The 15,877-nt window shown below is 36.4% G+C and overlaps 1 protein-coding gene across 1 annotated transcript in view; it reads left to right on the top strand.

The window, feature by feature from the left end:
• Positions 1-15,318, top strand: part of LOC137408812 (E3 ubiquitin-protein ligase XIAP-like) — a 173,930-nt gene extending 158,612 nt beyond the window's left edge. The window contains exons 12-15 of the mRNA XM_068095397.1: positions 521-666; positions 1,947-1,992; positions 12,120-12,220; positions 15,157-15,318. Coding sequence (XP_067951498.1) covers positions 521-666; positions 1,947-1,992; positions 12,120-12,220; positions 15,157-15,318 — 455 coding nt within the window. The remainder of the gene's footprint in view (positions 1-520; positions 667-1,946; positions 1,993-12,119; positions 12,221-15,156) is intronic.
• The last annotated feature ends 559 nt before the right edge of the window (positions 15,319-15,877 follow it).

Genomic DNA, 15,877 nt, shown 5'->3' with positions numbered 1-15,877 from the left:
ATTTTGTAAAGAAGTGTGATACATTGGCAATGGGCTTAATTTAAAGCTCTGGCGATAATTTTAAACGAGTTTGGAACTCAGCTACGTTTACTAATTCTGCCTAGCAGCTAGTTTTAATTTGAGGTAGTAGTTATTCTCCCTTGCGTTAAAAATGAAACTAATTATTCACGGGTTTTCGAAATCCATCGAATAATTTCATCCTGTAGGGTATGGAATTGCTGCTAGAATTTGACAGGGTTAATGGAAAATGAACTCTTCTGTATTTAAAATAATGTCTACATATTATATCTCAACTTCTGAAGGATTTCGTATACACATCTTTCAGCACTGAAATGCTTATAACAGAAGTTTACAAATTTTTTGTGATCGATCAATTAGTTAAGCGATTGTAGTTTTCACAGCCAATGGCCGCATGTTGATACAATATCACATACTGGTAACAAGTTGGTGCAGTTTGGGAGCCTGTTGGATGTGTAATTATTTATCAGTGAATTTATCAGCATACATCTTTATTTAACAGCCATGTATGACCTTTGCGTAAATCTGGGTCATGAAAGACGATTGGTCGACCTCGCTATCAATCGGAATGGAAGAGCTTTTGATAACGCTAAAGATCTTGTAGAAGCAATTTACAAACTTGAGGAGGAAGAGAATATGAGAATGGAGGTATGCAATTCACTAATAGTTATAAACATGCTAATATTCTTGTTGTATGTCTTCCTTTGTAGATAAACGTTTATTATATTTAATGATTTGATTGAGAGAACCACAAGATATTACGACAGTAGAAGTCTAAATAGTGTGCAATGTACAGGTTTCTTAAAATATTTTTATTAATTTGAGCATATGGATGGATCTATAAAGTCAATGTAGTTAATCACAGAATGTGTCTAGTACATTCTAAATAGGTGGCAAGGTAAAGGTTTCTTAATATATTTGTATTAATTGGAGTGTTTGGTTCTAGTTTCTGATTGGTTGGTTGGTAGCTAATCACAGTGTGCCCAGTACGTCATGTGTTGACAAATCCAAAGTATTCAATACTTGGTATAGTGTCAAATCCTGAGCAATCAGTTCATGGAAGTTTTAATGATGGAGAAAGTTATAATATTTCTGTACATGCTCTGATTTTGCAACAAAATTTATCATGAAATGTTATAATTATCCCACTAATAATATCAAGATGCTATGAATTAAATGTCATTGCATTAAATATTGAGCTTTTGGTGAATGGCTCTCAATACTTTGGAACATCGGGGCATCTGGGTACTTTGGAAGGCATCCTGTAAACGATTTCATTGGAAACCCTAGTAAAAACCTTTGATTGGTTTTTGCATGGTAAAGCGGAAAATTTCATCAATTTGATGAATGGTACCATTAAAAGCTCCAAACATTTTAACTCCTCTAAGGTTTCTGTATTGTATATTGTATAATCATTGAAAACATTGTTACATCTAGAAAACAGACTGTTTTCTAGATGTAACCAGACAAATAATTCAAGCCTTTGCTTCATTCTTTCTTTAAAATGTTGTAAAAAATAAAGCTGGTTTTTATTGCGGTGGACATGACCCCACAATGTGTTTCCCTATTGTGCTACATAACCCCACAATGTGTTTCCCTATTGTGCTACATGACCCCACAATGTGTTTCCCAATTGTGCTACATGACCCCACAATGTGTTTCCCTATTGTGCTACATGACCCCACAATGTGTTTCCCTATTGTGCTACATGACCCCACAATGTGTTTCCCTATTGTGCTACATGACCCCACAATGTGTTTCCCAATTGTGCTACATGACCCCACAATGTGTTTCCCTATTGTGCTACATGACCCCACAATGTGTTTCCCTATTGTGCTACAGTTTTATCTAACTATTTTTTGAAAAATTGCTGCGTTAAACTCTTTGTTGATCTCAATTCACACATTCTTAATCTGTTCATTTCACAGGTGGAGATTAGCCCCCAAGAAGGCATGGCTAGAGTAATGAATGGAGGTAAGTCTACTAGTCATTGATCATGTTGGAATTGGGTGCCCTAAGACATTTTTATTTCGCTAGTATTTAGTTTCGTGAGTAGCACAGAGAGTAAAATTCAACTGCAACTCAATTTTGTGGCTCTGATGATTGCGAAAACATAGGGATGTGAAAATAAATGCAGTGAAACAAACAGATTAAATTCCTCAGATCTAGTTTGCTAGTAAGAAAAAAATTTCAATTTTGGACTAGTTTGTATTCGTAAACTGCAGGTAGAAATGTGTAGGCGAGATCGATAATTCAATTTGATCGCTTGCTGCCAATTGTTTCTTGGACTATCAATGACGTCTAGGTCCCTCTATATGACAATTTTATTGTGGATATCAATGAAAAAACTATTTAATTTCGCGTTTTCGCTCGTTCGTTATGATAGTTTAGTTTTGCTCAGGAAATTTTTGCGAGAGGATGACTCCGAGAAAACGCCAAAGTTAGATGACGAGAATACATAAGTGTCCTAGGGTAAGTTAGAAGATTAAAGCAAAGGAATATGCGTGGTGACAATTGTATTGATGTGCAACTCACGTATATATAATGTATGCGTGGTGACAATTGTATTGTTGTGCAACTCACGTGTATATAATGTATGCGTGGTGACAATTGTATTGTTGTGCAACTCACGTATATATAACGTATGCGTGGTGATAATTGTATTGTTGTGCAACTCACGTATATATAATGTATGCCTGGTGATAATTGTATTGTTGTGCAACTCACGTGTATATAATGTATGCGTGGTGACAATTGTATTGTTGTGCAACTCACGTATATATAATGTATGCCTGGTGATAATTGTATTGTTGTGCAACTCACGTGTATATAATGTATGCGTGGTGACAATTGTATTGTTGTGCAACTCACGTATATATAACGTATGCGTGGTGATAATTGTATTGTTGTGCAACTCACGTGTATATAATGTATGCGTGGTGACAATTGTATTGTTGTGCAACTCACGTATATATAATGTATGCGTGGTGACAATTGTATTGTTGTGCAACTCACGTATATATAATGTATGCCTGGTGATAATTGTATTGTTGTACAACTCACGTGTATATAATGTATGCGTGGTGATAATTGTATTGTTGTGCAACTCACGTATATATAATGTATGCCTGGTGATAATTGTATTGTTGTGCAACTCACGTGTATATAATGTATGCGTGGTGACAATTGTATTGTTGTGCAACTCACGTATATATAATGTATGCCTGGTGATAATTGTATTGTTGTGCAACTCACGTATATATAATGTATGCGTGGTGACAATTGTATTGTTGTGCAACTCACGTATATATAATGTATGCGTGGTGACAATTGTATTGTTGTGCAACTCACGTGTATATAATGTATGCCTGGTGATAATTGTATTGTTGTGCAACTCACGTATATATAATGTATGCCTGGTGATAATTGTATTGTTGTGCAACTCACGTATATATAATGTATGCGTGGTGACAATTGTATTGTTGTGCAACTCACGTATATATAATGTATGCGTGGTAACAATTGTATTGTTGTGCAACTCACGTATATATAATGTATGCCTGGTGATAATTGTATTGTTGTGCAACTCACGTGTATATAATGTATGCGTGGTGACAATTGTATTGTTGTGCAACTCACGTATATATAATGTATGCCTGGTGATAATTGTATTGTTGTGCAACTCACGTATATATAATGTATGCGTGGTGACAATTGTATTGTTGTGCAACTCACGTATATATAATGTATGCGTGGTGACAATTGTATTGTTGTGCAACTCACGTGTATATAATGTATGCCTGGTGATAATTGTATTGTTGTGCAACTCACGTATATATAATGTATGCCTGGTGATAATTGTATTGTTGTGCAACTCACGTGTATATAATGTATGCGTGGTGACAATTGTATTGTTGTGCAACTCACGTATATATAATGTATGCCTGGTGATAATTGTATTGTTGTGCAACTCACGTATATATAATGTATGCGTGGTAACAATTGTATTGTTGTGCAACTCACGTATATATAATGTATGCCTGGTGATAATTGTATTGTTGTGCAACTCACGTGTATATAATGTATGCGTGGTGATAATTGTATTGTTGTGCAACTCACGTGTATATAATGTATGCGTGGTGACAATTGTATTGTTGTGCAACTCACGTATATATAATGTATGCCTGGTGATAATTGTATTGTTGTGCAACTCACGTATATATAATGTATGCGTGGTGACAATTGTATTGTTGTGCAACTCACGTATATATAATGTATGCGTGGTGACAATTGTATTGTTGTGCAACTCACGTGTATATAATGTATGCCTGGTGATAATTGTATTGTTGTGCAACTCACGTATATATAATGTATGCCTGGTGATAATTGTACTGTTGTGCAACTCACGTGTATATAATGTATGCGTGGTGACAATTGTATTGTTGTGCAACTCACGTATATATAATGTATGCCTGGTGATAATTGTATTGTTGTGCAACTCACGTGTATATAATGTATGCCTGGTGATAATTGTATTGTTGTGCAACTCACGTATATATAATGTATGCCTGGTGATAATTGTATTGTTGTGCAACTCACGCGTATATAATGTATGCGTGGTGAATGCCTGGTGTTGCGCGAGCAATAGAAAAGATTTTGCATAGAAAACTTATTTTTAATCAATATATACAACATTTACCTTTCTAACATTAAAAGGAAGATGTTTGTCTTTTTCTGTGTGTGTCCAGCCAATGCATAATTCAAGTAATCATATCATGGCGCAATGAATTAAATGTCATTACATTAAAAGTTGAGCTTTTGGTGAATGACTCCTGATCATCATTGAAACATCTAAGGCATCCTGTAAACGATGTCATTGCAAATCTTAGTAAAATTTTTGATTGGTTTTTGAATGGTAAAGCAATTAGATGAACAACAATCCAATCCAACATGATGATCCAACAATTGGATGAATGATACCATTAAGCCTCAAGCCTTTTAACTTCTAAGGCTTTTGTGTGGTATAATCATTCCATTTGGACACAACTATTGATACGATTTTTAGATTTGTTGTCAGGAAAGCAAGCAGTTTGTTTATTTATTGAGCTTTCATGATTCCTTGTTATAACCCTGGTCAAATACGACTCGAACTGAAATGTTTTAATAAATGCCTCCACATCTTACATGTACCTACTTGAAAAAATGTTCTCTGTTTTCATTCGGCAGTTCCCTAAACAGAATTAAATTGACCATGTATCTTTCAGCATTTGAAAATATTTTTGACACAGATGCTCTGCGATTGTGAGTCTTCTTCGCATTTCATTTCAAATAAAGGAGAACAAACAACTCCACAGTTCTGCTCAGGGCAGTCATTTTCAAAACGACCTTTACATTCCGTAGCGACATGGTCTTGGCATCATCATGCTAAAGCTTCATACCGCTAGGCCATGAAGCAAACTTGCCATAAAATGGAACAATTGTTTGGTTTCTACTAGCATGCTTGACAATAATGAATGTATGAAAGATTTCTCAAAGCGTCCAGTTTATTTTTAACCTAGACTTGGCAATCATGCAAGGATTTCGTTGTTGCCAAGTCTGGGACAACAAATATTGTTTATATCAAAAGGAAATCTACTCAATGAATTGGCACGCTTTATTTGCTATGATTCCAGGATCAGCACCAATGACCTTCAACAAAATATTCTCAGCTGTCATCATTTCACAATAGTTCATTGACTAGTTAATTTTGTTTGTAACCTTTGACAACTCGTCCTTTGAGCTAGTAGCATATTATGGTGATGTAGTCACGTGGAGAAGTGTTGAGTCACCCCATAATTTTTCATACATTTGAAATTTAGGACTCAATAAGCCCAATAATGTCAACGTCAATATAATGAAGTTATATATCATTTTTAAGTTCCAAATTTATTCCCTTTTGTGATGTTATTGTATCTTTTGCGAATAAAAATGTTTTAATCATCCTAATCACATAATACTCTCACCAACAGATCTACTCATGAATTAAACATTAGCACAAGTTAGTAGATGTTAATTCTCTCTCTTGTCATTGTGTTAAACTTTTCAAAGTTTTTTTGACTTTTTGAAAATGTTACGTTCCTAGCAGTACAAATTCAGTTATTTTTAACACTTTTAGTGTTCATTTCTCAAAATAGTATGTAGGTAAAAAAACAATTGAAGACAAAGTCGAAAATAAAACAATACATAGGCCGCACCTTTTGTATAGACCGCATAACTCATTACAGTGTTTTTTAACACTGCAGCAACTTTGCTGGTTAAAACGGAACAGTGCCGTATTAACCACCGCTTTTTCACCCAGTGACTAATGGAACAATACCGTTTAGCACTGTTTCGTTTTTTCTTTCACCGCTAGAGATGCGCTAACCGGAGATTCTGGTTAGTGCGACCATAGCGGTGAAAGAAAAAATCACAGAATAGCCGCAGCCTCTTAATAAGCTGCATGGCTCAAAACATTTGAAAAAAGTAGTGGCTAATAGTCCGAAAAATAAGTTAGTGTATTTTGTGGATGTAACCAAACATTTGACAAACAAACAAAAATTTAGATTTCTATATAGATAGACCTTTTTCTATCATGCTATCTTCCTGCTGTCTCATCAGTCTCCAGCCCTCATTTGTTTCTCGCGCTTTCTTTCCGTGCTTCATGTGATACCCCCTTCTCTGTGTCAAGGTCAAAACTTTCCACAACATCTCCCCTTCTCTATCTTTCCCTTTTTATCACCTTCACTTTGTATCAGTCCCTCTTCGTTTACACTCCATCCACCTACTATTTATCACTTTCTGTCTTCTATTATTGTTAATAAAGTGTTCATTCACTATCAACCTTGGCCCTTTGACATAATTAATAAAATTCTTTCACTATTTGTCTGGGCCCTTTGACATTGTAAATAAAATCTTAAAGTCAGATGGTATAAAAAATAGCGATATGAGTATAGAGCTAAACAAACTCTCCTCACTCCCACGTTATTCCATTATTCACATTATTCCATTATTATGGGCCTCTCTCTCTTGAACCTTCTTCCAGTCTTACTCTTTTTTCTCAACTCTCTGCATACTTTCTCTCTTCTTGGCTTAACCTCTTTATCCCTCCCTTTTTACCAGCTCCCTTTTCAACTGTCTCTCAATCCTGGCCCTAATTGCATCTTCATGCTCTTCCATCTCAGCCCTCGCTTTGCACTGCATTACCTTTTTCGTGTGCACCAAAGAATCCAACAATGTCTTAATACACTGCTGTAATCACTTTATCTTTCTATCTCTGATTTGAATGTCTACCTTCGCTACGTAAATTTGAAGGTTGCCTCCATGTTCACCACTTTCCTTCTTCGTACCTGTGTCTTCCCTGGCAACTACTATGCTTTGCTCGGCGTCTTCATCTTTGTTCTTTCTACTACTACACTGCACATTTTTATCATTCTCAACTACCACTAACGCTTTTCCTTGAGGCGCCTTCAGTCTTTTCTAAAGGGAAGATGACAAAATAGTGCGCATTTCACTAGTTAACTGCAGCCTAGGATGGGCCATCGCTCTTCGTCTCTCAAAGTTGAAGGATGGCCTCCCAATAGAGGCTTTTTTTCAATCAGTCTCCTAAATAAAGGTAAAATTTCCCCTCCCCTTTGCACTCAATTGGCATATTTACACATCTTTTTAGTCGCAATATAATCTGCCACTGGTGCTGCGAGTTATCTCTCATTTGATGAATCAAGCATAGTATAACACCGTCCAAGAAACTAGCTTCATGAAGGTCTTCCTTATATAAGAAGACCCAACACTTGATTGTGAGAGCACTATCACTATCACAACACTATCAAGTGAGAGCTGTGATCATAAAGATCTGGAATCTCGCACACTAACAACCTAAAACCTGTGGTTCTCCTCAGGGTATTCATCATACCTTTCAGTGTAGTAACCCTTAGGCAAGCAACTGTGGCACCCTCTACCATCAGGTACCTGACAATACTATTACCGATTTAGGTCACCTGACTCTCCATAGCTATCAGTCTCATAATCTGACACTAACCAATCAAATCCCTTTGCTGTCCATCTCAGAATATTTAATTTTACAATCGGATTCACCTCTCTATCACCTATCAATCTCAATCTATATTGCTATCACCTCTCAACTACTATCACCTAAAAACAGAAAATCGTATTGGTGATAGCTGCCATCCTGTGTTTTGCTTACTGAACCGCGTTTGCTATGCCTAATCACATAAGCACTCTCCACGTTAAAAGCATATGCAGTGTCATCCACAACACCCATTCTACCGTTCTCAATAACTCCGGTGTCATCATTCATACCAAAACTGAATCTTTCCCTCAAATGAACTCTCAACCTCGGTAATCTTCCATTATTTTTCACCCAATAACTACCTGGTTGGTCGGCCTCATACTTGACAATACCCTTGTTTCTGGTCTTGTATTCTAACATTACATACTTGATTATAATAGATTAGGGGCTCCGGCCCCCCATGACCTGTGACCTCTATCACAATCTATTTGTCTAAACTTCAATTGCTTGCCAGCACAAAAAACCTTGAAATGAGTTCATAGCACTTATGCCAGAACATGGCAAACCACGCCAACTTTTGCTCATACATCAGTTCATCAAGCCTGCATAAACTCTTCAATGACATTGTCTTATATGACAACAAAGCTTTCTGTTTATCGGGCTCCTTTTTGCTCATAGATTTCAGAGTCTATTACCCTCTCAGCCATCCCACTTCTGTGGTGGTGGTGGGAACTGCTAGTAACATGCTTGGCTTTATACTACTCCATAAGCTCCTACGACACATCACAATGACCATTAATCAACTGAATACACAAATGAGAACCACATTGCGCCAATATTGAAACCAACTTATTCACCAACAAAGACCATGTTTGATTCGCCATTTGGATGACCTCTATCTATCTCAACAAATGCTCGATAAAAACTGTGTACCATATACCTTCAAACTCAAACAAGACAGCGCCTAACACTTCTCACGGACCTTTTGTCAACTTGCTATTAACCAATGGTAGATAGCTTATTCTTTGGTAGTGCATACATGCATCACAGTTATCTTCTAGATCTCGAAAGTCTTGATTAATACTTGTCTAATCTCTTGCCCTATGGTCGGTTTTTTTCAATACCCAGATACCCTTCATGCAATATTTCCAAAATCTCCTGGCACATCACTTTAGGTACATAACCCTTCAATTCATCACTATCAACTCTTCTACTTCACACAAACTTCTACTCATTTCCTTCACTTTATGGACCTTTGTCTTTTGGGTAATAGCCCAAGTGCCATATATCCCTTCTAGAATCATCTGATACTCCATATCCTGTTTAGCAAATTCTTTCACTCTTGTCAGAGACATGTATACTGCCCTTATATGTATGAAAGCTGACATTCAACTCTCATGACCAATACATCCTTGTCAAGGAAGTCTCAACAAAAGATCCGCTATACATATCCTACTACATGGAGTGTAAAAAATTTAAAGTAATATCTCGTTAGTCACATTATGAAGTTTTTAACACATAATGTCAGGTCAGGCAAATCCTTACTTAGAGGTGGTACCAACTCTTTATGACCTGTCAATCTCAAAAGCCTCTCTACCAGGTAGAAATAGGAATATATCATAGGCCCATGTCAAAGCCTCCTTTTTTTATTTGTTTATATCTCTTTTTTTGAGGCACAAGCTATCAGATGCCATGAGCCTGCAAAATGGCAGCCGGTAGCTGCTCGCACAGCTGCAGAATGCGTACTGGCGTAACCTTTGCTTGCATCTGTCACCGAACAACATCAAACAGAACCTTTGCTATCTCAGCTTTCACAGTTTAAAAACTGCTGCTTTTTTTCCAACACCAATCATTATTTTTTTCTAACTCCCTTAAAGGAACATCAAGGACCTATATCTGCTCAAATAATTTACTATCAACGAAACCCTTTAAAAGCTTTTTATGTTGTTGGGTGCCGGTGTATCGTTCTCTCCTTTTCTGGGTCCACCCTAATACCTTCCATACTCAATTCATGACCAAGAAATGTCACACTCCTTTTCTCAAGCTCACACTTGTCCTTATTTGATATCATTTGTACCTGCACCAACCACCTTCACCAACATTATTCCAAGTTGCCCATCATGTTCCTTTATGATACGTTTTGCAACCTTGTCATCATTCATCATACAGATGACACATTTCTCTTAACCTAATATCTTCATTGTCTGTCTTTTATAAAACCCCGGGAACAGCTAAAATTCCAAATGATCTCATAAAAGCATTGAGTTCCTTTGGTGCTGTAACCAGTTTCATCTGTCAGTGCCTTAAAATGGCATACATTTTGCTGAAGGCTGTACAGCCCTCAAGCGACGCTAGCACATCTTTCAAATGATTCAGAGAAAAACATTCTCTAAAGAAATTCTTATTCAATTGAGTCAGATCTATGCAGAACCACACTCTTCCATTTGTTGTAGTGGCCAACACCATTTCTGAACTCCAACAAATAATGGGCTTTTCTATCTTCTCTATCACCCCTAACCTCTCCATCTTTTCTAATTCATCATAGTAGCATTTAGGTTCATTCAAACATAAGATAACAATCCCTTCAAGTTGATACTAAACATTTCTGGGAGCACACAAAGTTCACCAAATAACTGATGATGCCTATCTTTCACCTCATCGGTCACTAGTCCCATTGTTTTCACGGTACTGTGGGACTAGTGACCTCAATAATTCAGTACCTTCAGTTTTGCTGAAAAGCTATTCATACGCCCTCTAAAGATGCAGCACAGTTTCAGTTGAAGCTCTTTTTAAAACTAGAGGCACCTTTATGTTCCTTATAACATCCTATTTCTGTCTATCTGCCTTAGTAAAAGTGTGAAATTTTTCCAAGACCACACCTAATCTCCTTGCGGTCATCTTAGTCACTATGGACTCATCTGTGCCAGTATATACTCTAAAACTCACCTCCCTATCTGCACACTTCATCTCCACCTCGAACGCATCTAAAGAAAGTGTTCCTTCCTGGTAGCCACAAAGACTCATCCCTATCCAATAACTTGACGCTAACCAAAACGCTCTTCCTTAAGCCTCTTTTCCTTAGTCATTTTTCGGACATGTTCTCTAATAGGGAGGGGATGCACCCAAAAAAGCAACTTGCTTTCAGCACTTTTGAGTCGTCGCGATTGCCTTGCCAGCAATTCTTAGCCAAATGGTCACCTACACAGCCAAAGCAACCTTGACCCCTGCTTCTCTGCAACGAAAAACACAACTTCTCATGTGCTAGTTACTGCTTCTTGATGTGTTTCTATGCCCACACACCTTTTCTGTTTTATTGTCAGTATCATTACCTTGTTGTTTACTGGCTTCCTCTGCTGCAATATCAATCTCTGACCTACTAATATTTTTACTGGTTTTGTTGGTGATTGCTGATGCCACCCTTTCTCATCAAAATATCATGCGAGGCGCCCCATTCAGGGCGGCTATGTGCATGATACCAACAACAAAAATCTTCATGAGTGAGTTCGATCTTTCACCTTCTTTCAACAGATTCCGCTCTTGCCATAACACTATACACTGAACACAACACTCTAGCTCTTCGTATCCGCTCCTGACACCATTTTTTGCTAGGCAACTCTCATATATTGTATACAGTTCTTTTTTTCTCTCACTGTCTCTGCGTTTTCACCATTCTCCATTCTCATTCATTTTTGCACCTCATTTCCATGATGCCACTTTTTCATTCGAGACAAGGTCACAACCTCACATGACAATATTAGTATTTTTAGATTGCCATGCAGGTATATCGATTTATTTCTTATAAATATTTGTAAGAATGAAATTATCTTAGACATTTAGCGTTATTATGAATGTAGGAATTCTTAAAATTGTAGGAAGGAGTCTTACTATGTAGGTGTAGCCGGTATTATCTTCTCTCCTCTCTCCTAGTCACAGTGGTGACCACCATGTTACTGTAACTAGCAATATCTTCTCTCCATGTCTTTAGTGGCCCTAACATGTTCTTCTAATTTGAATTATTTGCATATTTGCATGCTCCTTGAGCTATACTTATCTTTAGACCAGCAAATGCTCAGACGAATGCAGACTGATGGTGTAGAACTGACCCGCCCTCTAGGCGCCTGTTTCAACTGTTTTAACTGGAGGAGACAGACCGTAAATGTAAGTTAATAGAACATGTCTTTTGCAATGGTTTTGTTTTATTTGTTTCCAAAAGTAATTATTGTTGAGAACCAAGCACTCATTGTTGGTTTTTTATGAACAAAACAACCATCAGGAGTTGCCCTCTACTGGCATGGTAAATCTAGTAGACAACTCTTCTTTTATACTTAAGCTAGCTGGACTACCCGGCATTGCCCGGGTAATAAAAATGTCTTTGGACAGAAAATTGATTTGTATTTAATACATAACAACATTTACCATTCTAACTTTCAAACTGCATACCATGAGAAAAATGTTTTGTGTAGCTAAAATAAATTGAGAGAAAATAAAACCTACTGTAAAGGTTTTCAAACTTTGTCAAACAACTAACTATCAAACTTCATATCACGAGGAAAATGTTTTGTGCAAGTCAAATAAATTCAAGAAAAAATAAAACAGCTATAAAAGGGTTTAAATATAAATGTGACATAATTAGCAAGTACAGTGTACCCTCGAGAGACGATTACCCTGATATACGATTTTTTCACCTTACAAAGTCAAATATTGTGTGATCTTCACCTCGCTATATGAATTTTATTTCACCATACGATTGTGAGAAAAGTTTCGCCGAGTTAAAATTTGGCGGTCGGTGTGCTCATAACGCACGTCGAAATAAAAACACACCGAAATATAGTTTGCCGAAAACATTTTCAGAACGTTTAGAAGAGACATGATGATCGACTTCTCTCATGTCAGCATTCCGTGTGGAAAATTTCGTGTGAAATACACAAGCGAGAGCAAATATTCATTTGTAGCATTATTATATCTTTTACTATAAATTTTTAAGTCAGCATACGTATATAACTACAAGTATCTACATTTAATTCGTTAGCTATGGAATCTGAGACCGATACAAACGTTACAAAACAAAGGCAAAATGATTTATATGTCAACAAAGTTGGATGTCGTAAATAAGAAGAAGGCACCCGTATTATTAACATTGTCAAGGAATATGATTGCAACCAATTAGCATTTGCAATTATTATTAAAACAAGAACTCCATTAAAGCAAGCACAAGAAGAAGCTTACGACTGAAGATTTGAAGGAGTTAGAAGGCCATGCACGCGATCAGCATTCAAAAGGAGCAACCAATTAGTAAGGGCGAGGATGTAGAAGATACAGGAAACTCCCACATTGGCAGAAATGTTTCAAGTGTTTAATTTACTGATGTGGAATGGTACATTAAAACAATGCATGTACAATATATATATTATTTATCTCTTGTGTGGCATGATTTTCATATTTTCGTCAATTTATTTGTCTCTTTTTGATTTTGTTTTATTTTCTTGTTTAACCATGTCTTTGCAGATGGGCTTGTTATCTCCTATGTGATTACAATTCATCGTATGTATGTATGTAACTCATATAACTAGCTACTCAAGATAGTTGATGCATTCACATTACTTTCTGAAACTTGTTAAAGCCTTGTCCTCTAGTGTATAAATACGTACCAACTTTGTACGTATGGTTGCATTGATTCTTGTGCACATTTCATACAATAAAAACTACTGTAGCACCTTCGCTGGATCCTTCTACAAGCGTTAGTTAGCTAGCAGTTTTCTGCATTGCACCAGCATTTTTTCTTTTAAATCAGAAGAAAATTTGGACAGGACTAGACAACTTTCTTTCGCCTGCCAAAAATTCAATTTCATTACGTATTAAATTAACCTTCAAGTGTACAGCAACATAATTAACATTGATACGTTTTTACCTCCGCTTTGATTTATTCGCTACATGTACCAGCTAAAGTCACGTTACTCCAAAGGTATGTACGTCCTGTATTATAGTAAATAAAATTTCATTTTTCTTTTTGGTAGCCATTAAATGGTCAGATGTGTGAAAGGCTGCTTTCGATAACTGCATTGCTCGGCCTTTCTTATTGAATTCTGGTTTAAAAAGGTTTCAACCAGACATGCTAAAGTTTATAATGAAAGTGAAGACAGAAAATTGTGAAGGATAAAATTTCGTGAAAACAAGTTTAAATTCAGTAAACTAATTCAAAATACATACTAAAACATAAATTAACATACTATTTTGTTACTAATTTTCAATATGTACCACATTTTTATAAAATTTTGGAAGATTTTTACCTTGCATTTTTCCATTGTATAATTACAATGATTTCTATACCTCGACATACGATTTTTTCACCATACGATGCCGACTTTGGAATGGATTAACATCGTATCTCGAGGGTGCACTGTAATACTAAATTAAGTCTGTTTTGCTACGATTACAATAAAAGATGATTCGGTAATGATACAATTAACACGAACTAAGAAAATAAAGTAAAGATTCTGATTATGTTGAATTAATAATGACAATTCTTGCATAGAAGTGTGTGTATAAAAAAGGTTACTGTTCCACCAGAAGCTATCCATCAAAACTTCGAATAAGACGATACTGGTACTTTTCGATACTGGTACAAATGTAAAAATGAGATATCGCACTGTCTTTGTCTGACCAAACGGTGTGAGAATGTCGAGGCTCTTCCTGCGGAGATAATACAATTGTCTGCATGAATATAATTGGCCTTGACTGCGATATAGCAGTTTAACCTTATGTAAAACTGTAAATAGAAGTTCAAAAAAACATGAAAAATTATTGTGCTTCATAGAGTTACAAATAATACATCATTTAGCAAATGCATACGCTATACGGTATATGATAAGTCTTTGATCAATACGCCTTATCAGTGGTATACTTCTCATTGGTAGAGCGCATGGAGTTAAAACTTGCGGTTGCAATCTCTGTGAGTTCAAATCCATCAAAATGCAAATTTTAATTTCAAGATTTTAATAGCTATAGCTGGACAAACACAGACACAGAAATACAGACACGCAAGCTTTGAAAAATATACATATAGATACTACAGTTATTAAATGACCTGCTTTCAGGCTACGGAAGTTGCCCTTCCTTGTGGACACCTGATTTTTTGTGACCATTGTGGACAAGATGAGAAAGATCGAGTGGACAATAACCCATCATACAAGAGCAAGTGCCCTTATCAAGGATGCTGTTCTCTTATGACCGGCCTTTTCAAAACCTATTTCAATTGAAAAGGTATGTAAATAGTTCTAATTTATTTCTGTTAATGCAAAGATCATGTACTTTTAATTTAACACTTGGTCAGGCTGATAAAATATCTCTAATGTTTGTAAATGGTATGTGAAATTTTGCTATAGCAGTATTGATCAAATCTTTCTGCCATTCTAGGTGAGTAGAGCATGAACACTTAGTTCCTTCATCTATCATCTGTAGTTATTTGTTCTTATAGCCTAACACACTATTCCCTGATAGTATAGTATTCTCTCATGACTGGCGTTTTCAGAATCCATGTCAATTAGAAAGGTATGCGAGTAGTTTGAATTTATCTCAACGAATGCAAAAGGCATGTATCTTTTAACAAGGATCATGCAAGGTTCATTTAACATGAACATTCTTATTAGTGAAAAATGTTTGTATGGCAAAACTCTGATGAACATCTGGTGGTCTCTTCACTAAAAGCATGAGGGTTAGAAGACTCGGTGTTAATGATGTTATGGGCTTGCTTGTGGTTCAGTTTCACTATAGTGCTGCCAAGACTGAATAGTGCTGCCAAGACTGAATTTAGTGCAA

The sequence above is a fragment of the Watersipora subatra genome, chromosome 11 (assembly GCF_963576615.1).
Source record: "Watersipora subatra chromosome 11, tzWatSuba1.1, whole genome shotgun sequence".
Taxonomy (NCBI): Eukaryota; Metazoa; Bryozoa; class Gymnolaemata; order Cheilostomatida; family Watersiporidae; genus Watersipora; species Watersipora subatra.
Note: the sequence above shows the minus strand (reverse complement) of the source record. Positions and strands in the feature narration are given on the sequence as shown.